This window comes from Neomonachus schauinslandi, chromosome 9 (genome assembly GCF_002201575.2).
Source record: "Neomonachus schauinslandi chromosome 9, ASM220157v2, whole genome shotgun sequence".
Taxonomy (NCBI): domain Eukaryota; kingdom Metazoa; phylum Chordata; class Mammalia; order Carnivora; family Phocidae; genus Neomonachus; species Neomonachus schauinslandi.
Genome location: NC_058411.1, coordinates 114,664,747 through 114,688,983, shown reverse-complemented (window position 1 = coordinate 114,688,983; position 24,237 = coordinate 114,664,747). Strand labels below are relative to the sequence as shown.

At 39.8% G+C, this 24,237-nt stretch overlaps 1 protein-coding gene across 2 annotated transcripts in view; it reads left to right on the top strand.

Annotated features, from left to right (window-relative positions):
• Positions 1 to 23,780, top strand: part of FBXO22 (F-box protein 22) — a 28,766-nt gene extending 4,986 nt beyond the window's left edge. Inside the window, exons 3-7 of one of the 2 annotated variants that reach the window (XM_021693883.2) lie at positions 114 to 201; positions 1,112 to 1,207; positions 5,420 to 5,584; positions 19,763 to 19,928; positions 22,537 to 23,780. In XM_021693883.2, coding sequence (XP_021549558.1) covers positions 114 to 201; positions 1,112 to 1,207; positions 5,420 to 5,584; positions 19,763 to 19,928; positions 22,537 to 22,954 — 933 coding nt within the window. In that variant the 3' untranslated portion in view covers positions 22,955 to 23,780. Of the gene's footprint in view, positions 1 to 110; positions 202 to 1,111; positions 1,208 to 5,419; positions 5,585 to 19,762; positions 19,929 to 22,536 lie in introns of both variants that reach the window. The other variant, XM_021693882.2, reaches the window with a different exon arrangement.
• The last annotated feature ends 457 nt before the right edge of the window (positions 23,781 to 24,237 follow it).

The window sequence follows — 24,237 nt, the reverse complement described above, 5'->3', positions numbered from 1 at the left end:
CCTAAAAAGGGAGGGTACGCCGACAGCAGTTTGGACCAGGGCAGAACTTTAAGGGACCATGAGAGCACTCATGGATTCATGTGATCTAATTCCGTTTTTGTTTTTTTTAGCAGAATGTTCACATCTTACCACAGACAGTTCTTTACATGGCTGACTCCGAAACTTTCATTAATCTGGAAGAGTGTCGTGGCCACAAGAGAGGTAAATATCAAAAGAAAAGGTTTGTGGGTTTTTTTGTTCCTTATGTACCTCTGGAATTAAATATTGTCCTAGTCTTGAGAGTTACTGACTTTCTGAGGCTCTGGGCCTTCTCCCTATTATAGCATGCATGAATATATTGTCTTTGAAACTTGAGGGGCCCTTTCTGCTTCAAAGATTGATTTCTAAACCTTGCAGTAGTACAGTTAAAACAAATTCTTTAGAAAGATGTCTTTCTCATTTTGAACTACTTTAATACTCCAGGCATTTCTTTGGCTATTGAAGCCTTCTATTGTGTGATGGGGACCCATTTAGGGACGCGGAAGTTATACTGTGCCTTGTTTTTGACTCTGCTAAGAGAAGAAGTAGACCAAGTGTCCCAAGCTGAGCACACTGAGGCCCAGAGCTAGACCTGGGTTATCACTGTCTAATTTGAATCCAGGTGACTGTTGCTTATGCAGTGAAAAAGTCATGCTCTACTATCAGCTAAACAGAGATAACAACAGCAAGTTAAAATTTTGCTGCTGCTGCTAAATTTAACATCACTGGGGCAAAAGCAGTATATGAACCAAGCAAGAAAGGCAAATTGGTGATGCTAAGGGTCAGATTTAGAATTTAAAATATAAAACAGGCCCCAAATGGGAAAATGTTTTCATCAAAGTTTTTAAGCCTTTTTTTTTTTTTCAAGTAAGCTCCACACGGGGCTTGAACTCACAACCCTGAGATCCAGACCTAAACTGATATTAGGAGTCAGATGTTAACTGACTGAGCCACCCAGGGGCCCCATTGACTTTCTTAAGCACTCTGGTGTAAATGACTTAAACTTTATTCAGTGTTTGCTTTTTCCCCCCATACAATCAGATTTGACCTAAAATGAATAACATGTAATAATTTTGCTACTGTATTATTACAGCAAGGAAAAGAACTACTATGGAAGCAGCATTTGCCCTTGAGAAGCTATTCCCAAAACAATGCCAAGTCCTTGGGATTGTGACCCCAGGAATTGTAGGTGAGAGAAAATACCAATTTGATGATTTCCTGCTTTGCAGTAATGTGGGGTCCCGTAGATTGGTGAATTACTTGTAGCTTAAAAGCACATTTATATTTTTGGCCATCCAAAATGCCATAAAGTTAGTCATATTTACCATGGTATTATATTTGACTTCTATTAGTGTTCTTTAGGTTATTGTGGTTAGTATTCCCAGTCTCAGGGCTGTCTATATAAACCAAATGTGATGCATGTCTTTCCAGGGGAGCCATTCATAAGAGAGGAAAAGCTCACATTCTCCCTCTCTCCAAATTAGAAAGCATTAAGTGAGCATTCTCACTTTAGTCAGTTCAGTATCCTCGTTTCTGGCGGGCAGGGGTTAGGAGCTACAGTAGACCTTCTTAGGAAACTCTGTTTCTCTGCTTGGAGACCATGGTTTGAAGTTTATAGCATGAAATTATACTCCTTCCCAAGTTTGCTGCTGGTGATTTTTACTGGTTTTTATTATTGTTGGTTCTTTTCTATAGCTCATAGGGGAGAGATACTCTATTGAGGCAGTCATGGTGCAGTGGGTCAGGTGCCAGGATTAGAATCCCAGCTGTACTTAGTATCTCTCTGTATGACTTTGGGCAAGTTACCTAACTTCAGAGGGCTTTAGTTTCTCCATATATGAAATAGAGATGATTGATAATCCCTCTTGGGAAGGTTATGAAGATGAAATGAGTTCACACATGAAAAGTAGTCAGAGTAGAGATGTGCAGGAATCAGAGTAAATGTTAGCTATTAGGATTTTCTTTGTTCCACTCAGTAGTACTCCATAATTGGCATTTTTAATCTTCACTGAGAGACTTTTGATCTGAAATAAGAGTCTTATACGGTGAAGTACAAAGGATTTCAAGTGTTTACAAATGAATAAGGGTAAATACCTGGTTGATGGGGACTATTTCATCTCTCCCATTATCAGCTCCCCACCCCATACTATTACATCTGCCTATCACTACACATTTCATTTCTCATTGGATTAAAAAAAATGATAACAGTAACCATGGTTTTCTTTTAACTTTTGAATTTTCCTTAAATGAGTGATCTAGGTTTTGCCATTACTAGTTGTTAGCAAATGCTTATATAGAATAGTAGCTTCATCATTTTCTTAGGCCTCACTACCTCACCCCCTTTGGCTTTTTCAAAGCCTATTCACATTTCTCCTTTCTAAAATTTCAGCTGGGGGTTGGAGGCAGGGGAGGGAGGGTGTACTTGGGGAGGACCCTATTGTGAGGGTGGGAGGTCTACCTTAAGCCTTCCTTTTGTGCTTGCCTTACTCTGAAGGAATTTTAATTTTGTCTGTTCCAAGTTCCCTTATGATCTTGGTGTCAGGAGTAGGTGCCATTCCCATTCCCGCTTGTGTTTTCTTGGACACGCTTACTGGTTTTGGTTGCCCTGCAGCTGGGTACTTTCTTTGAGCCAGTTCCATGCATGTCCCAACAAAACTTCCACCAAGACGGTTGGTTGGATTCCTTTTTCTTAGGCCACAGTGTAGTGATTGTTTCTAAAACAGCCATTGGCTATTGGCCCATCTCCATTCTTTAGGTTCAAAAAACTTAAGGTTTGAGAAAATTCGTTCTTATATGTGCAGAGGTCATTATCTTTCTTTTAAGGTGAACTTTACTTCCAGTGACTTGCACAATCTTAAGTGTACAATTTAATGAGTTTTGACAAATGTATACCCTTATGTAACCTACACGCCAGTCAAGATAGAGAATATTTCCATCACCTCAGGAAGTTCCTTCATGTCCTTTTCCTGTTGATCTCTGCCTGCAAAGGAAACCCCAGTTCTGATTTCTGCAGCCATACATTAGTTTGCCTATTGTTGAATGTCATATAAATGGAACCATACAGTATATACTCTTTTTATGTTTTGGCTAAGTTTTTACTCCGTATAAATATTTTTAACAACATATTTTTGAAATTATGTTACCTTGTGTATCAGTAATTCATTTAAAAATTATTCGGTATTATTCTGTTATATAAATAGACTGTTTTTCCACTCTCTCTTTGATGGAGATTTGGATTGATTCACATTCCTGGCTATTATGAATGATGCTGTTGTGAACATTTTTTTTTTAAGATTTTATTTATTGAGAGAGAGAGAGAGAGAGAGTGCAAGCAAGAGCCAGGGGGAGGGACAGAGAGATAAGCAGACTCCCCACTGAGCAGGGAGCCCACGGGGCTAGATCCCAGGACCCTGAGCTGAATCAAGAGTCGATTTTTTGTAACAGACTGAGCCACCCAGGCGTCCCGTGTTGTGAACATTTTTATGTAAGTCTTCTTGTGGACCTGGGTTTGTTCTTGGAAGAGATGGGTCTTGGGGTTGGTTTATGTTTAACTTCGTAAGAAACTGCCAAATTGTTTTCCAGAGTTGTTCCATTTTATACGCACCAGCAATGAATGAGGGTTTCAGTTGCTCATTGCTACATATCCTCACTAACACTTAGTGTCTTCAAATGAGTCTTTTCATTTTAACCATTGTAGTGGGTATAAGGGGGCTTCTTGTGGTGGTTTTAATTTGAATTACTCCAATGAGTGTAGTTATGTTGAGTATCTTTTCAGATGTTGGCTATTTGTATATCTGTTTTTGTGAAGTATCCAAGTCTTCTAGTGATTTTTTTTTATTGGATTGTTTTTATGTTTGAGTTGAAGTTGTTTATATATTCTAATTCAAGACCTTTACAAGTGTAGGTGTTGTAAATATTTTCTCCCAGTCTGTTGCTGGTTTTCTTTCTCTCAACAGTGTCTTTGATGACCAGTGAACTTTTATTTTGGTGAAATCCAGTTTATTTATTTTTCTTCTTTTCTGGTGAATGTTTTTTATGTCCTCTCCAAGAAATCTTTGCCTATCTCAAAGTCACAAAGATACTCTCTTATGTGGTTTTAGCTCTTCTATTTAGTTCTGTGACCTAACTTGAATTAATTATTGTGTATGGCATAAGGTAGAGGTTCAAGGTTTTTTGTTTGTTTTTTCATACGTTATCCACTTATTTCATCACTCTTTGTTGAAGATTTTTCTTTCCTCTAATCGCCTTGGCACCTTTGTTAAAAATAATTGCATGTTTGGTAGGTCTGTTTCTGGATTTAATTCTGTTCCATTGATATATTTGTTTATCCTAAGCCAAGGCCATATTACTGTAGGTCCTGATATTCTTTTTAAAGATTGATTAGTGTAGGTTTCGATGCTCTTTTTAAAAATTGTTTTGGCTATCTAGGTTCTTTCCATTTCCACATATATTTTAGAATCAGCCTGTCCATTTCTTTTTTTTTAGTTTGGTGATAAAGGTACTGTGTGCATATATATCACACACACACATACTTTATACATTTGTCAGTATTTTTAAGATAATTTTTTAAAAATTTTACTTTATTATGTTATGTTAATCACCATACATTACATCATTAGTTTTTGATGTAGTGTTCCATGATTCATTGTTTGCGTATAACACCCAGTGCGCCATTCAATATGTGCCCTCCTTAATACCCCTCACTGGGCTAACCCATCCCCCCACCCCCCCTCCCCTCTAGAACCCTCATTTTTTTTTCAGAGTCCATAGTCTCTCATGGTTCGTCCCCCCCTCTGATTCCACCCCCCCTTATTTTTCCCTTCCTACTATTTTTTTTTTTTTTAACATATAATGTATTATTTGTTTCAGAGGTACAGGTCTGTGATTCAACAGTCTTGCACAATTCACAGCGCTTACCATAGCACATACCCTCCCCAGTGTCTGTCATCCAGCCACACCATCCCTCCCTCCCCCACCACTCCAGCAACCCTCAGCTTGTAGGATAATTTTTTAAAAGTAGAATTGCTGTGATGTATTTTTTTACGCCCAGCTTCTTATGTAGAAAAACTTCAAATCTTCAAAGTTGAAGAATGATAGAATAGTAAACATCCATATTCCTTTTGGAGATTGACCAGTTTAAAAAATTTTGCAACAGTTGCTTCTTTTTCTGTTTATAAAAACATTTCTTTCTGAACCGTTTAAAAGTCAATTGCAGACATCATGACACTACGCCTAAAATTTCAAAGCTGACAAACTTTTACTCAGCTTTTAACTTGATTATCTCGGTTACGCAAACTGCAGTTACCCAGGTGGGGCTGGATACATATCAAATGAAGTATTACCAAATGAAACTTCAGTTTTTATTAAATCTGTTCATGAAACTGTTTAACTTTTTTCCTAGTGACTCCAATGGGATCAGGTAACAATCGACCTCAGGAAATAGAAATTGGAGAGTCTGGTTTTGCTCTATTATTCCCTCAAATTGAAGGAATAAAAATACAACCCTTTCATTTTATTAAGGACCCAAAGAATTTAACACTAGAAAGACATCAACTCACCGAAGTAGGTAAGTCACTGTTATTTACCATTAATTGCCCAATTTGTTGATTGATTTTGTTTGTTCCTTTAACAGAGTCTAAATTAAGTATACAGGTTACTAGAGAGGATAATTCAAACTAGTGATTCACAGAGGCTACTGCTTGGTAAAATTGATTTACTTACTTTTGGTAAGTAAATCACGCTTGGTAAAATTGATTTACTTACTTTTATTTACTTATTTTTGATGGGCTGAGCAATTTTTTTTTTTACTTTTTTATTTTAAAAAGAACTTTTAATTTACTTTTTAAATTATTTTACTTACGTTAAAGCCTGAGAGAACCAGAGATGAAAAATTTTCCAAAAATACTCTTGCTAATAAATGTATTTGTATTTAATACTGAATTTTGAAGCACTTCTTTCTCATTGAATATTTAATCATTTGCCTTATTTTTGTTTTCTGAAAAGTTTTTTAAAGCATTTTTTTTACAGTAATAAAAGGCATTTATTGTGAAAAAATTTTTAGAAGATAGAGGTTGGTTCTGTGTCAGCTAATTAGAAAGATGGGAATAAGTATAGTGAACTTGATATATTTTTGAAAAGCTGTAAGTTAAAGCAAAGTCTGTCAGACAAGGATTTACTAAGACATGTCAGAGGAAGATTGGTCAGAGTAGACAGGTCATGAAAGGCGATTTTGAAGAGGTGAAGGGTTGGCTTAATTTCCAGGATCTAATGAGAAATCTTAATATAGTAAGCAACAAAGTAGTTACTCAAGCAGAACCGTGTTAAGACTTTTTGTCTACATCTACAAATGAACTGACTGGCATTAACTCATTAAAAAAAAAATCTGTTGGCATAAAAAATATTGACTTGATTTATACAGGTAGAGGTAAAGCACGGGAAGTTTCGACCTCTAGTCTGTGGGGTAAGGCAGGGTACTCTAGCTAATACGAATGCAGGCTTATAGGTGCCCTAGTTCTGCTACTTTCCAACTTTCTAGTTTAGGACAAGTTTCTTAACTTTCCTAAGCCTCTGTTTCCCATCTATAAAGTGGAAATAACCAACTTACAGAGTTGTAAGGATTAGGTGAAATGACTTATGTAAAGCACTTAGCAAGATACCTTGCTCTGTAGATGGTAGGCTAACGTTGGCCTCTGTATCTTAGGGAGGCTTTGCAGTGGGTCACAGTGATCCATCTGTAGTGTAGCCTTGTGGTATGTGGAGGAATAGACTTGAGGGAGCTCAGGAAAAGGACATTCAGTGAAAGGGCAGCAAAGGTCTTGGGTATTCTTATCATCCCATTCAGAAGCATCATGCCAGAGGAACATGCACATGTCTTGGCTGATGGTGACAATGATAATTAATACTGAGGCATTGTAACCTGGGTCCTGAGTTACATGCTATTTCTAATCCTCATGACAGCTTTGCCAGGTAGAGAAATTGTCATAGGGTGTTGTCGGCGAGGAAACTAAACTCTTGCAAGAGTAGAGAGCAAAGGCTCTTAGACTACATGATACATAAAGAGAGGACCAGAGTTACCTGTATTGATAAAGCAACCTGAAATCAAGGATGCCAAACATTCGCTAAGGAAAACTTCAGATTGTGCCTTAACTGACCTAATGTTAACTACAAAGGCAGAAAGAATTTAGGAGCGAATGTGACTGTGTAGCCAAACCAGAGACTTTGTCATGTTATAATGAGACTTTTTGGAAGGCTGGCTTGAGTTAACAGTGCTCAGCAAACCAGATCTCTCTTAGATTGGTGGTTAGAAATTTGTGGGTCTGAAACTCAAGAGGGCGTTGAGGTCAGAGTCGTTGGTTTGAGAGAGCCATTTGCATATAGCCTTGCAGTCTGTCTGCAAAGAGTATCCAGGACGGCTTAGTACAGATTTTGGAAAATATTCCAGCAGCAGATTTAGAACAAGGAAGAAGAGATACAGTTTGATGCTGACAAGAGGATGGGTATGTTCATTGGGTTCATGATATAGAAATATATGTTAATTTCATTCAGCTTATTGAAAGGTCCCATAGGGTTAGAAAAATTAATTGGATGCAGATACTGTCTCAGTGCTGTTCCAGGAAGGGTGTGACAGATACATACGTAATTATAATCCAAGTGAGAAAATGAGGCGTGCCTCTATAAGAGAGGTCTGGATAGATTGCGGTAAGGATTGCCAGCGGGAGGGAGAATGAGGAGGCTTCGTGGAGCAAGTAGCATTTAAGGCTTTGAAGGATGAGAAACATGAAAGGTAAGAGTGGTAATAGGATAGGCTAAATGATTAGCAGAAACCTAGGCACAGAGCCAGGTAATGAGAGCATGTAGGGGAAATAGTAAACATTTCACTTTTGCAAACAAACATGGGGCACAGTGAGGCCAGGCTAGGGAGTATTGTCAGTAAATGGCAACTGTTAACCAGAAATGTTCTCCTAGTAGCAAATGTGACCCTCCCTAATGGGGAGATACTGCAGGCAGAAAGACTAGTTAGGAGCCCCCTGCAAGGGTCTAGGCAAGAAATAATACCAGAGCATGAAGAGCAGGAAATTGATTGGAGAAAATTAGCAGATGATTAGATATGAAAGAGAAGGGAGACTGGGTGACTCACTGATAACTTTGAGTTTTGTACTTAAGAGAGTGGGGTGCTGATGGTACAGAGAACGGAAATCAAGAACACTGAGGCAGGAGGAGCAGGATTGGGAAAAATCAGACTCCATTACACAGGCTTGTTTGGCCTTTAATTCAGTGCTCTTGCTGAAGGTCATATTGCCAGACCTTCTCTGTGCTATCTCTTTTGTTCAGAAGTGAGGATGGTACCTCCTGGGCACATACTCTCTCCTCTGTCCCACAGCACCTTGGGAATCGTGATGAAAGTCCTGATCATAGCACTGCTTGAAGCTAGAAGCCTAGTTTTGTCATTTTACAAGAAAGAGCCAAAATCTTGAGCAAAATAAACCATCCATTTTATGATAAAATAGTTACTGGATTTGTGAAACCTTGTTTGCATTATAGCACTAAGCATAGGAATCACAAAAACAAGTGAAAAGCAGGCCCATGTTTATTCTGCTCTGTGAAGTGTTCTTATTGGTATCCTTTCCGGAACTGTTTGATGTCAACAATTTTGGTTTATTCCAAGGCATCATTTTCATCCTGTTGATGGTATTCTGAAATTGAAGCTTTGCTCAGATTGAGGTGATAATCTCTATCCTTTCACAGATAATCTCTATCCTTCACATATGTGGACATCCAGATTTCCCGTATTCTGAATTTGGATCATTGTCTATTATGTGCTCAAGAAGATGGAGGAATCTGAGGTGGGCAGGGAGTGAGTGGTTGGAGGCTACAACCATGCTGGGATGTGCCTTCTCCATAGAGTCCTGGCCTGCATTCCTACACCAAATACTTGGGGCAACTCTTCTGTGTTCTGTAACATCGGAAAGCACCCTCTTCATGGTAGTATCCCACAGGGGTCAGCAGACTTTTTCTGTAAAGGGCCAGATAGTAAATTAGGTTTTGCCAGCCTTACAGTCTCAGTGCATCTGTTCAGCTCTGCCATTGGAGTGCAAAGGCAGCTATAGACAATACATAAACAAACGGCTGGGTTCCAGTAAAACTTTATTTACAAAAATGTGGGGGCGGGTAGATTTGGTGCGTGAGCTATAGTTTGTCTTTCCCTGCCTTACAGTGCTTGGCCACAGTGATTAGAAGATCTGTGAAGGCCCACAGTAAGCAATGAAGTGGCTCAGTTAAAAAAACGCATGAAATTGGCAGTACCTCTGAAGACAGGGACCTTGCTTTTGAGAATTCTAGTTCTTCTAGACCTTGTGTGTAGAGGATGTCATAGTCTGACCCAGCATCATAGTATATGTAATATCATACACACAGCTTATTTCATTCTTTTTGAACTTACCAAAAATGGCACATTTTTACAATAAGGCATAAGGTTGTTCTAAGGTCTGTATGTTCTAAGGTCTGTTAAAAATAGTCTCGGGCAGGGGGCGCCTGGGTGGCTCAGTTGGTAAAGCATCTGCCTTCGGCTCAGGTCATGATCCCGGGGTCCTGAGATTGAACCCTGTGTGGGGCTCCCTGCTCAGTGGGGAGTCTGCTTCTCCCTCTTCCTCTGCCCCTCTCCCCCCACTCGTGTTCTCTCTCTGTCTCAAATAAATAAATAAAATCTTAAAAAAAAAAAATCTCTGGGATGAAAAAAAATACATGCATGGGCCAGCACTTAATTCGTGAGAAGGGTAGAAACACCTCACCAAAGCTTCAGAAAAAGCCATTGTTTGTTCATTTAGAAACTGTTTGCATGCATGGCACATGCCAGTCACTGTATGTGTGGGACTCTAGAAATACATTGTTAAGTTCCTGCCTTCTGGAGCTTCAAGTCTAGCAGAACAGACCAATTTTGAATAAAGTACCACAGATGTGAAATGTGTACCAAGTAAAAGCACAGAGGTGCTAGAAAACATATAACCATGGAACTCAAAATCTAGTGTGGGGTGGTGGGAAAGTGACATTTGGACAGGGCCCTAAGAAGTGAACTAGAGTGGGGAAGGGTCCCTCAGATGTGGAGTAGGGAGGAGTATTATAGGTGGTCTTTACCTTCTTTCTAGGTTGCTGACAAAAATAGAGCAAGGTAGCCTAAGATCAAGGACAGGAAATAGAAAGGGCCTGGTAATGCACGTTCAGGATTGAAATGCCATGGATTCACATGCCCCTTTGTGAAACCTAGTGTGTCTGGAGAAGTGGGGACAGCAAGGAGTGGGGGAGTGTGATGTGAGGTGAAGCTGTAGAGGCAAGCTGGGGCCACATCATGCCCATAAAACATAGTAAGGATTTTACATATTTAAGGGCAGTGGGAAGCCAGGATTCTAAACAAAAGAGTGACAGAATCAGATAGGTCTTTTTATAATACCCCTCTGGCTGCGGTGTGGCCATCAATTTGGAGGAATATGAGAGCAGATACAGGAAAAACAGGAGGCTGTTGTAGTGGTTAAGGCAAGAGGTGATGGCAGGTGGAGGTGAAGAGACATAGATGGATACAGGACAGAATTTTGAGGTGGAATCAACAGGATGTGGTGACTGATTAAAATGTTGGGTTTTGAGAGTGAGGGAAGTGGCCGCCATGTCACCCAGGTTTCTGGCCAGCACAGTTGCACAGTAGCATCTCCTGAGGGAAGGGAGACAGACTGGATTGGACATGTTGAATTTGAGATGGGGACACTGATTAGACAGTTGAATGTATAGTTCTGGAGTTCAGAGAATAGTCAGGACTAAAGATATAAATTTGGGAATCACCAGGTAATTAATGGTAATTGAAGCAAATAGAAACCAGCTCAGTAATGGGAGGAGAAAGAGGAGAGGAAGGAAGCTCAGCAGTTTGTATTGCTTGTTCGGGGTTGACTGAGTGATGTAACACTGCAGCCGAGCTCAGGAGGTTCACTGGTTGGGGTGCATTCTGTTAAACACAACCAAAGAAGTGTTGACAGCAAGGAACTTTTTGTTATTTGTTAAAAGTAGCTCCCAAAGCACTGGCTCCCTGTGGAGTCTGTACAGGAAGATTTCATTCAGTGTATTAGTGGGTGGGGGCGGGGAGCTTGATATACATTGAGGAACTTACACATATTCTGTTATTTTTAGGCATTTTGGTTCAGTTGCCCATGCCTAGCATGTCAGCATGCTGTGCATAAATCCTGTGTTCAAAAAATGGCAGAAAACTCTGCCCATAGGAGGTCTTAGTATTACAGTGAGCTAAAGTTAACTTCAGGACAACTCAGGGGCTCTTGCATAGGTCCTCAGCCTCGGTCCAGCGCAAACTGGCTCACCGAAGGTGAACACCTGGCCCGGTGTCTCCTTGGTGAGAACTGCTGGCTCTGCAGAACAGAACACATAATCTTCCTTGCTTTTGTCCCTTCCCTCCTCCCTCCTGCTGATAGCTTCCCTCTGAGTAGCTCCCTGTTGAATCCTAGTTAGCAGTACCATGATGTCCTCTCTTGTGCTTTTGTTGAAGACTTTACTGAGACTCCTCAGTGAGGAAGTTGTTCAGCAATTTCCTAACTTTTCTTTGAAACAGTTCGTATCTAAATAAAATCTTACATTGGGTACCAACATAAAAATAAAGCGAGCAGGGCAGAGCTGCTTGGGTTGAAGGGAGGATGGAATGTCTACAGCTGCAGCCACTTCACTTCTCCTCTGTCTCCCCCTGGGCACCTTTGAACTCCTTACCCAGCAGAGCATATTGTAATGAAGGGAGGAATCCCACCTTAAGATGGTCTGCAGTTCTTTCCCGAAGGCTTCAAGTTGTTCAGTAAAGTGGCTCTAAGCATGAAAGCAGTACCTGGCAGCCTCTGACCGCCACTGCCCCCCCCCCCGCCCCCCGTCCTTTTAAGACAGAAGAACTGGAGAAGGCAGCTTCAGGACTGCTGATTGCTTTTCGATGAGCTTGAGCTTAAGAGCCAGGGCTTTTTTTCCTCCCTGGAGAATGCTTGAGGTACATCAGACACTGCCTCACACCTGTGATTCTCTTTCTCTTTTACAAACATATCCTTCTGACATTGTCCTGGGCAAAGCTCAACCTGTAAGAGTGCCCTTGGGGCCCAGTGGTTTTCTAGGTTTCAGTTTTATTTGTAGACATTGACATCAGGAAAGATCTTCCACTCATTTGTACATTTTAGGTACCGCATGTAAGATTTAATCATTGTATTGTTAGCTAGGATTCATTTGCAAATATCTTCTCCCATTCTGTCGGTTGTCTTTTGGTTTTGTTGACTGTTTCCTTGTGCAAAAGCTTTTTGTCTTGCTGAAGTCACAGTAGTTCATTTTTGCCTTGCTTCCCTTGCCTTTGAAGATGTGTCTAGGAAGAAGTTGCTGCGGCTGAGGTCAAAGAGGTTGCTGCCTGTGTTCTCAAGGATTTTGATGGATTCCTGTGTCACCTTGAGGTCTTTCATCCATTTTGAGTCTACTTTTGTGTATGATGTAAGGAAATGGTCCAGTTTCATTCTTCTGCATGTGGCTGTCCAATTTTACCAACACCATTTGTTGAAGAGATTGTTTTTATTCCATTGGATATTCTTTTTTGCTTTGTCGAAAATTAGTTGACCATAGAGTTGAGGGTCCATTTCTGGGGTCTCCATTCTGTTCCATTGATCTTTAGGTCCTGTTTTGTGCCAGTACCATACGGTCTTGATGATGACAGCTTTGTAATAGAGCTGGAAGTCAGGGATTGTGATGCCACCAGCTTTGCTTTTCTTTTTCAACATTCCTCTGGCTATTCAAGGTCTTTTCTGGTTCCATGCCAATTTTGGGATTATTTCTTCCATTTCTTTGAAAAAAGTTGATGGTATTTTGATGGGGATTGCATTGAATGTGTAGATTGCTCTAGGTAGCATTGACATCTTCACAGTATTTGTTCTTCCAATCCATGAGCATGGAATGTTTTTCCATTTCTTTGTGTCTTCCTCAATTTCTTTCATGAGTATTTTATAGTTTTCTGGGTACAGATTCTTTGCCTCTTTGGTTAGTTAGATTTATTCCTAGGTATCTTATGGTTTTGGGTGCAATTGTAAATGGGATCGACTCCTTCATTTCTCTTTCTTCTGTCTTGTTGTGGGTGTATAGGAATGCCACTGACTTCTGTGCGTTGATTTTCTATCCTGCCACTTGACTGAATTCCTGTATGAGTTCTAGCAGTTTTGGGGTGGAGTCTTTTGGGTTTTCCACATAAAATATCATATCATCTGCACAGAGTGAGAGTTTGATGACTTCTTTGTGATTTGGATGCCTTTTATTTCTTTTTGTTGTCTAATTGCTGAGGCTAGGACTTCTAGTACTATGTTGAACAGCAGTGGTGATAGTGGACATCCCTGCCGTGTTCCTGACCTTAGGGGGAAAGCTCTCAGTTCTTCCCTATTGAAAATGATATTCACTGGGTTTTTCGTAGATGGCTTTTAAGATATTGAGGTATCTACCCTCTATCCCTACACTGTGAAGAGTTTTTATCAGGAAAGGATGCTGTACTTTGTCAAATGCTTTTTCTGATCTATTGAGAGTATCATATGGTTCTTGTTCTTTTATGTATTGTATCACATTGATTGATTTGTGGATGTTGAACCACCCTTGCAGCCCCAGCAATAAATCCCACTTGGTCTTGGGGAATAATCCTCTTAATGTACTGTTGGATCCTATTGGCTAGTATTTTGTTGAGAATTTTGGCATCAGTGATCATCAAGATATTGGTCTGTAATTCTCCCTTTTGGTGGGGTCTTTGTCTGGTTTTGGGATCAAGGTAATGCTGGCCTCATAAAAAGAGTTTGGGAGCTTTCCTTCCATTTCTATTTTTTAGAACAGTTTCAGAAGAATAGGTATTAATTCTTCTTTAACTGGTAGAATTCCCTTGGGAAGCTATCTGGCCCTGGGCTCTTGTTTGTTGGGAGAGTTTTGATTACTCCTTCAATTTCCTTGCTGGTTATTGGTCTGTTCAGATTGTCTGTTTCTTCCTGGTTCATTCTTGGTAGTTTATAAGTGTCCAGGAATGCATCCATTTCTTCTAGATTATCGAATTTGTGGGCATATAGTTGCTCATAATATGTTCTTAAACTTGTATTTCTTTGGTGTTGGTTGTGCTCTCTCGTCTTTCATTCATGATTTTATTTATTTGGGTCCTCTTTTCTTTTTGATAAGTCTGGCCAGGGGTTTATCAATCTTACTAATTCTTTCAATGAACCACCTCCTAGTTTTGTTGATCTGTTCTACTGTTCTTTTGGTTTCTATTTCATTGATTTCTGCTCTGATCTTTATTATTTCCCTTCTCCTGCTGGGTTTAGGCTTTATTTGCTGTTCTTTCTCCAGCTCCTTTAGGTGTAGGGTTAGGTTGTGTATTTGAGGCCTTTCTTGTTTCTTGAGAAAGGCTTGTATTGTTATATACTTTCCTCCTAGGACTGCCTTTGCTGCATCCCAAAGAATTTGAACAGTTGTGTTTTCATTTTCATTGGTTTCCATGTATTTTTTTAATTCTTCTTTAATTTCCTGGTTGACCCATTCATTCTTTAGTAGGAGGCTCTTTAGCCTCCATGTATTTTGAGTTCTTCCCAACTTTCCTCTTGTGATTGAGTTCCAGTTTCAAAGTATTGTACTCTGAAAATATGCAGGGAATAATCTCTATCTTTTGGTATCTGTTGTGACCCAGTATGTGATCTATTCTGGAGAAAGTTCCGTGTGCACTCCAGAAGAATGAGTGTTCTGTTGTTTTAGGATGGAATGTTCTGTATGTATCTGTGAAGTCCATCTGGTCCAGTGTGTCAGTGAAAGCCCTTATTTTCTTGTTGATCTTTTGCTTCAGTGATCTTCAATATGTTTCTTTGATTTTGTTATTAATTGGTTTATATAATTGGCTGCTCCCATGTTAAGGACATAAATATTTGCACTTACTAGATCTTGTTGGATAGACCCTTTAAGTATGATACAGTGTCCTTCCTCGTCTCTTATTACAGTCTTTGGTTTAAAATCTAATTTGTCTGATACAAGGATTGCCACCCCAGCTTTCTTTTGATGTCCATTAGCATGGTAAATGGTTTTCCACCCTCCAACTTTTAATCTGGGGGTGTCTTTAGGTCTAAAATGAGTCTCTTGCAGACAGCATATCGATGGGTCTTGCTTTTTTATCCAGTCTGATACAGTGGGTCTTTTGATTGGGGCATTTAGCCCATTTACATTCAGGGTTACTATTGAAAGATAGTGCCATTGTATTGCCTGTAAGGTGACTGTTATTGTATATTGTCTGTGTTCCTTTCTGGTCTGTGTTACTTTTGGGCTCTCTTTTGCTTAAAGGACCCCTTTCAGTATTTCTTGTGGGGCTGGTTTGGTGATCAATCTTTTAGTTTCTGTTTGTCCTGGAAGCACTATCTCTCCTATTTTCAGTGACAGCCTAGCTGGATAAAGTATTCTTGGCTGCATATTTTGCTCGTTTAGTGCTCTGAATATATCATGCCAGTCCTTTCTGGCCTGCCAGGTCTCTCTGGATAGGTGTGCTGCCAATCTAATGTTTCTACCATTGTAGGTTACAGACCTTGTCCCGAGCTGCTTTCAGGATTTTCTCTTTGTCTCTGAGATTTGTAAGTTTTATATTAGATGTCGGGGTGTTGACCTATTTTTACTAATTTTGAGAGGGGTTCTCTGTGCCTCCTGGATTTTGATGCCTGTTTCCTTCCCCAATTTGGGGACGTTCTCTGCTGTAACTTGCTCCAATATACCTTCGGCCCCTCTCTCTCTTTCTTCTTCTTCTGGGATCCCAATTATTCTAATATTGTTTTGCTTCATGGTATCATTTATCTCTTGAATTCTCCCCTCATGATCCAGTAGTTGTTTATCTTTTTCTGAGCTTCTTGATTCTCCATCATTTGGTTTTCTATATATCTAATTCTCTCTTCTGCCTCATTTATCCTAGCAGTTAGAGCCTCCCATTTTTTATTGCATCTCATTAATAGCCTGTTTGATTTTGACTTGGTTAGATTTTAGTTCTTTTATTTCTCCAGAAAGGGATTCTCTAGTGTCTTCTGTGCTTTTTTCAAGCCCAGCTACTATCTTTATAATCGTTATTCTGAACTCTAGTTCCTGCATCTTACTAATGTCCATATTGATTAGGTCCCTGGCAGTCGGTATTGCATCTTGTTCTATTTTTTGAGGTGAATTTTTCCATCTTGTCATTTTGTCAAGGGTAGAATAGATGAACAAGAGAACAAAATGCTCAAAGGGTAACAACGACCCCAGAGAAATGAAATATACACTAAAGAAACCAGGTGAGACCCGCAACGGGGGGGAAAAGAAAAAAGGAAAAAAAAGAATATGATCAGGCTGGTGAATAGAACAGAGCCATACACTAGATTTTGGGTCTATTTTGGTCTGTTAGAAGAAACTGCATCCCAAAATTTTAAAGAACAAAAAGCTTATATAGGGGTGTGTGTGTGTGTGTGTGTGTGTGTGTGTGTGTGTGTGTATAAGGTTAAATACAATGAAGGGATAGAATATGACTATAAAAATGAAAATTAAAAAAGATTTTTAAAAAGGAACTGATAAGTTGGTTGAAAAAGAAGAAAAATTCTTTAAAAAAAAAATTTTTTTTAATTAACTCCGCCCCAGAGGAGCCGAGAACTGGGGGCCCCGCTCCTCAGTGAGCCCCCAGAGAAAAGCAGTTAATCACTCCTGTCTCCCTGGTCTCCGGCTGCACTCTGTGCTCACCCAGCCTGTGACCCAGCGTTTCTATCCCTGGCGCACGACCCCGTGTGGAGTCTCCAAACCCAGCAGATCCCTGCAGTGCACTCCCGCGCCACTTCTCCCTGGGGAGGAAGGGGAGTCTCCCCGGATCTGCCACTTGTTGGGTCCCTGCTGGAGGAGCAGTGGCCCGACTGTGCCGTGGATCATGGTTTATGGCAACCCCGAGCTGAGAGCCCACTCCTTGGCTCCGTCTCTGCAGCCGGCTTCCCCGCTCCGATACCTGGGAGCTCTGCCGCATTCAGGCACCCCCGGTCTTTCTGTGACCCCGAGGGTCCTGAGACCACACTGTCCCACGAGGGTTCCACCCCCGCTTAGCCACTGGAGTGACGTCCCTCAGCAGAGCCGACTTCTAAAAGTTGCGATTTTGTGTTCCGCGGCTCTATCACTTGCCAGAAGCAGCGGACGGAGGCCCCCTCCCCCGCTGTCTATCCTCCCGAATATCGCCTCGGATTCACTTCTCTGCACGTCCTACCTTCCAGAAAGTGGTCGCTTTTCTGTTCAGAGAGTTGCTGCTATTCTTTTCTTCAATATCCTGTTGAGTTCGCAGGTGTTCGGAATGGTTTGATCCCTATCCAGCTGAATTCCTGGGATTCTATCGAAGGACTAAGTTTTTAAATTATATGGAGATTTCATAGAGAATCTTGAGGGAGGCACTTGCAGTGATCAGATGCAAAGCAGAGAAAAATGTTGCTAAAACCTAACTGATGGTACTTGCTTTGTTTTAGAAGCTACCCAACCCATAAAAAACTTAAGTGACAGGAAGGCGGTGTCAATGATCTTTTATGCTTTCTTGCCCTTGTGGTCAGCTTCATTTAGATATGGGAGCAGAGGGCTAGAAAACTCAGACCTTAAGAGGGTGGCGGGGGCTTACTCCCAGGCCACAGTGGTGGCAGAATACAGTCCCCAGCCCACCATCCCTCCCTCAGTTGTAGAGCAATACCACTGGAGGAAGATGTGGAAAGTACTGGCTGTGTGTTTGTTAAATAAATGAGGGCAGTGCCTTTAAAATACTCAGATGAGAATGTTTAGTAGACAATTATAAAAGAGGGTCTAGAGCTTAGAAAACAGTAGGGAAGGTAGAGATTTAGAAGCTTTAGGTTTCTGAAACCTAAAACTCTAGAGGAGGTGTGGGTTTTAATCTAGAGCCTACCATGTTACTCTCCTGGGCTGGTCACTTTTCTGGGATTAGGAGCCCTTGTAAAGTAAGACTAGACAATTGATCCCACAGCCCTCTTCCAACCCTGAAAATTCATTTTAGAAAAGAAAAAACATTCTCTCCAAATGTGCTGCTCTGGTCTTTGTGGGGAAAAAAGACCTTTTAGTAATGGTTTAGGGTATATGGTATCATGAAAGTATTGGATTTGTATAGTAATATCCTTTTCATTCTCCAGATCAGTGATTTATTGTGTAGAGAATTGAAAGTGGACCAGTGGAAGTGTCCCTTGATAAGCCATTATTTGGTGTTAGTAATTAGTCATTCCCCTGCCCCACACCTCAATTTCCTTAATGAGCCTGATTTCTTTTTTTTTTTTTAAGATTTTACTTATTTATTTGACAGAGAGAGGCAGAGCAAGAACACAAGCAGGGGGAGTGGGAGAGGGAGAAGCAGGCTTTCTGCTGAGCAGGGAGCCCGATGCAGGGCTCGATCCCAGGACCCCAAAATCGGGACCTGAGCCAAAGGCAGACGCTTAACGACTGAGCCACCGAGGTGCCCCATGAGCCTGATTTCTGATGACCTTCACCTTAGGTCTGTCAAGATGGAAGTCATGTGGCTGACTCAGTGGAAACAGGAGTGTGGGTTAGGTGTTGGATTTTTTTTTTCCTTTCCAATTACGAGTTTGATAATGCCAGAAAATTTCAAATTGATAGTCTTAAAGTGCCCAGAGGCTCAGGTGAAAGCTGGGGAGTTTGTGAGGGAGTGCAGGAGTATAGCAGGTCTCCTTTTGGGCTATATCGTCCCCTAATGGAAGCTCCTTTTGTCCATATGCTACAGAATTGAACATTTTCTTGCTTTGGAAAGAGTTTGAAATCCATCTTCACTCCCACCCCCTTTCTTGGAAAAGGTGCATTGGGCCTATATGTATTTTCATGATGTATCAGTTTCCTGAGGCTGCTGTAACAAATGACCACAAACTTAGGGACTTAAAGCAACAGAAATGTATCCTGTCACAGTACGAGAGTCTGAAATCAAGGTGTTGAAAGGGCGGCACCCCCTTTGGAGACTCTAGGGTGAATCTCTTCTTTATCTCTTCCACCTTCTGGTGATTATTGATAGTCCTTATGGTTGCATCACTCCAGTTTCTGCTTCTGTGGTCACATTGCCTCCTGTTATGTCTGTGTCTCTTGTATATCTCTTCTAAGGACATTTATCATAGTATTTATGGAGCCTGCCTGGATAATAACAGATGATCTCATCTCAAGATCCTTAATCACATCTGCAAAGACCCTTTTCCCAAATGGGTTCCACATTGATGATACATTTTTGGGGGGACCACCATTAAACATACTACAGGTGGTTGGCACCTTTTCTGTCTGTTTTCTCCAGATCTTTACATTATCACTACTGCTAACTCTGTTCTGTGTAAACCAGCATTCCCTTTCATTCCAGGTGGTGGCCTGTATAGCGATTACATCAAGCTCCACCACAGGTGCTCCTCAGTCCCATAGCTGCTTCCTAATTTGTGTTGAGTGTGGGTTGTATTATTTTCAAATAGCTGTTTCATTTTTTTAATGGGGAAAATTAATTGCAGCAAACATTTTGAACAGTGTTAACGTTTGTAAAAAAAAAATTAAAAAGGAAACAGGATAGCTTCAGCAGTAAACTGCACATAACTGCAAGTCATTAGAAACATTTCATTTTGCAAAAATGTAGAAAATAAGATAGTAATAAAATTTGATATACCTCTTTGAAGGCTATCTTTAATTGTTGCTCTTCTTTTCTCTGCAGGCCTTTTAGATAACCCTGAGCTTCGTGTGGTCCTGGTATTTGGCTATAATTGCTGTAAGGTGGGAGCCAGTAATTATCTGCAGCGAGTCGTCAGTACTTTCAGTGATATGAACGTCATCTTGGCTGGAGGCCAGGTAGACAACCTGGCATCACTGACCTCTGACAAGTATGTCTCGTGTGCTTCTGATTTCACCTATACATGACCAGAAATGTTCTCAGGTTTTTCTTACCTTGGGTTTTTAAAATACCCGTTTACAGAATTGCTAAGCTAACGGTTCATTCCATTTTATAATACTCCACATAATTCTGCTTACAGTTAAAGAATGAAATTTTTATGTTGTCTTCTAATAACTTATTCTTAATTGGATTCATACTCAAAATTGATTTTCAACATTGTCTATTGGTATCTCCCCTGACAGCTCTGTACCCTATACAACTGCAGTGATCACTTCCTCTGTAGTTCTGTTTTCTCCTCTAAAGGAAACACATGCTTAAACAGTGAATCTTCATGGTAAAACTTCTTAGAGCCTCTGATATGCCCAGTGCTATAGAAATCCTCTAGAGAGGGAATGACAGTTCTCAAATCTGTGGAGCATCTTGGATGCCTGTTGGTATGACTTGGCACACATTTTGGGAAATGTTATAGTAGATCTTTTTGAAAGCTGCTTTTTGATTTTGTGACTAAGGCTTTTGCTTTCGAAGATGAATAATACTTGCTTCAGTTACCTTCGGAGCCATTACTCCCTTTCCATTTTGAATGAGAGTTTGTAGTATTTTTTGAGTCTGAGCTGATTAAATGGACATGAATATCCAAAAGTAGGAAAATGAAAACTTCTTATCCCCAGATACTTCCTGCAAACACTAGTATTCATTTCTCACTATATTTGTGTTTAGTGCTTGGATACTAGAGTGGTGAAATGGCAACAGATGTTAGAGATCAGTGTCTTTAAAAGCAATGCAAATCATCCCAGTTAAAATTTCCCTTCTGGAAGTCTCCACTGGTTGATCGGCTTCAGCTGATCAGGGATCAGGGAAAGCAAATACAGATGACCCTTGAACAATGCCTGCGCAGTTGAAAATCCATGTATAACTTGTGACTCCCCAACAACTTAACTACTAATAGCCTACTGTTGACCAGAAACCGTACCGATAACATGAACAATTAACACATATATGTATTCTTACAAGAAGGAAAGCTAAGAAAACATAATGTTATTATAAAAATCATAAGGAAATACATTTACAGTACTGTACTTATCAAGAAAAATCCACATGTAAATGGACGCATGTTGTTCAAGGGTCACCTGTAGCTAAATCGAGGTCCCTGGACTACCAGTGAGGAAGAAGCGAGGAAAGCAAGTGCACTGAATTCTAAGCAGTAGGATGTCAGACATTGGACTTCATACATAAATACACCTAATTCTCAGTAATTACCTGTGGATTATTTCTCCTCTTGCCTGATTTTCTGTCTTTGCTTTTACCTCTAAATTGTATACAATAGGGCAGTGATGATTTAATACCTCATTTACCTTTGAAATGTCAATCGCACTCAAGACCAGACATACAGCGTCTGATATGCGAGCCTGTTAGTGTGGTCAGGTGTCTGTATATCATCTTTTTATACCTATTGTGGGAAATATCCCTCAAGAATTATTACCCTTTACACGACACATTAATTTTAATGTGGTCTTCCCACTGTGTCAGTGGGTAAGAGAAGCCATTGAGTAAATCAAAGCTCCATTTTAATGGAGTGTGTCCAGATACCACCTTGCCAAAAAAAAAAGGTAAGTCATTCTTTGAGGCAAGATGTTGACATACACGTTGCAATGGTAGGCCAAAGAGTAAATGTAATAAAGTTAAAGGAGCAGTGGACTTCAGAAGGTGGATTCTCCTCAGAAACAGGTTTTGCTACTAAGCTAGCCTTATTATCTTAGTCACTTAAGTTTTTTGAGTTAAGTTTCTTGTTAGCCCAGTGAATCTTGCCCATTTCATCAACTCACATTTTCGTAAACATGATAGAAATAATAAGGTATTTGTTTTTCCCCTGTAGGTGTTCACTGTATTATGCTTTATAACTTTGACACTTTATGTTTTCTTTAGTAAGGATAAAATATTTCCTTAAGAAAAACAGGCAATATAAACAAAACATGTTTTTACCTTTAGGTTAAGCTGAATTCTAGGCTGAAAGTAATAAATAAGACACAGCAATGGAATCTTGTTTCTTTATGGACCAAACAACATTTAAAGCTAAAACTTCTGGAGTTAACAGGTTCTTAATAAAATTATCGTCCATGATTAAATATCTAATATATCTTTTTTAGAATGTGACAGACGAGATAAGGGGGAGAAAGATACCAAACACGTAAATAATACCAGAAAACTTTATTTAACAGATATCATTGTGCATATGAATAAAATTTTTAAGATTCCTTTAAGAAAGTGAGAAGGGTTTAAGGATACTTTATATCTTTCTAAAAACCCAGGATGGTTTTCAGAAATCTTTGTGGAGATGCATTTGCCCCTCGAATTTGTGACTAAAAAAATAGTTGCTTACTTCTTCCATAGATCTGCTTCCCTGTGTTCTGTTAAATGTATTCATAATTTAATTTTTAATCCCTATTACACTGCTTTTATCTGGGAAGGTGAGCCTCAGACTGGGTGTAGGCTCTTAAAGGCAGCAGCTCCTAACCAGTGAATCAGGAGTTTTCTTTTACACTTTAAAGTTTATATTTTGTTTTATGATGTATCACATACCACACTCTTCTAAATTACAGACACCCTCTGGATATTGATGCCACTGGTGTAGTTGGACTGTCATTTAGTGGACACCGAATCCAGAGTGCCACCGTGCTACTCAACGAAGATGTCAATGACGAGAAGACTGTTGAGGCTGCAATGCAGCGCCTTAAAGCTGCCAACATTCCAGAACGGCATACCATTGGCTTCATGTTTGCATGTGTTGGCCGGGGCTTTCAGTATTATAGAGCCAAGGGGAACGTTGAAGCTGATGCATTCAGAAAGTTTTTTCCTAGTGTTCCTTTATTTGGCTTCTTTGGAAATGGAGAAATTGGATGCGATCGCATAGTCACTGGGAACTTTATATTGAAGAAATGTAATGAGGTAAAGGATGATGATCTGTTTCACAGCTATACAACAATAATGGCACTGATTCATCTTGGGTCGCCTAAATAAAGCCTCCTGTAAAGTGGCTTTCACAATATATAATAATTTTGGGGCTCCACCTTTCCTAGAAAATGGAAACTGGGATATGTGTATTTAAAAAAAAAAAAATAGTAACTTTATATGTATCAGTTTTGTAGCTTTGACTAAAGATTATATTAGGGGTAGTTTTTAATAAGTTACATGAAGGACAACTTCGTACATAACAAAACACAAACAGAATTGAGAGCTTTTCCATCATGAGGCACAACCCTGATTATGGCTTTATTGTACCAGGTTGTATAGCTGCTGTGTAATGTGACTTTATAAATAGTCTTCTGCATAGGAAGATTGAAAGAGGATTTATCAATAGGATGGAGATTTAAGACATTCCATGACTACCTCTGCATTGTTAGATCTTTTAGCAAAATCATGAAGACATTTTTTTTTCCCTTAATGGAGAAAAAAATACATGGATAGCTTGAGAAATCTTTCTCTGCTTTACAGTTTTGCCAATTTTTTTCAGAAGCTGTAACAAAATTTAATTAGACTTTTTACTTATTTGATAAAAATTAACTATTTTTGTTCTAGTACCCAAAAGTTGCTTAGTCAAATAAGTTGCCAAGACTAATCGGTATTTTACTACTTTATAAGGAAAAAATTTTCCTTTTCCCTCAATGAAGAAATTGTAAGAGAAAAATCCTTTTCTTCACCTAGTTCTATATAGCCAACCAACAGGCCAGACCATTGCATCACCTTATTTTGGTTTTATACCAATAAAACATACCTTGGAAACTCAGTGTTTTGTATGTCATTGCTTTTGGTGACTGAATGACGGAAGTAAACAATACTTTAGAAATGAAAACTCAGAATAGTAGTTGTCAGCTAGTAAATCCTGCCATGTTCCCAGTAGAATGATTTTTAAGCTTGTATTTCTAACTATGCTAATATCTATATGAGATATGTTCAGAGAACACCAATTTTCCCTAGTGACCTTTCCTCACATAGTGATAGAACCTTTGATTTTCAGCTAGGCACATGCCTGCAATAACAAAGACTACATTTCCCAGTGTCCCTTGCCATTGACTGTTGTGGCCAGTGAAATGTAAGGGGTGTATACTATTTTTTTGCCCTTTCTTGAGCTTGTTGCTTGGAAGTGGATCTGGTAGTGAGACATCTTGAACTCTCCAGAAGAGGCAACATTACTGGAGAAGAGAATCACACAGAAAGAAGGGTCCTGGGTTGCTGTACAATTTTGTTGAAGTGCTAACATACGTGGCTTGGATTGCCTATCTCCATACTGTCTTACAAGATAG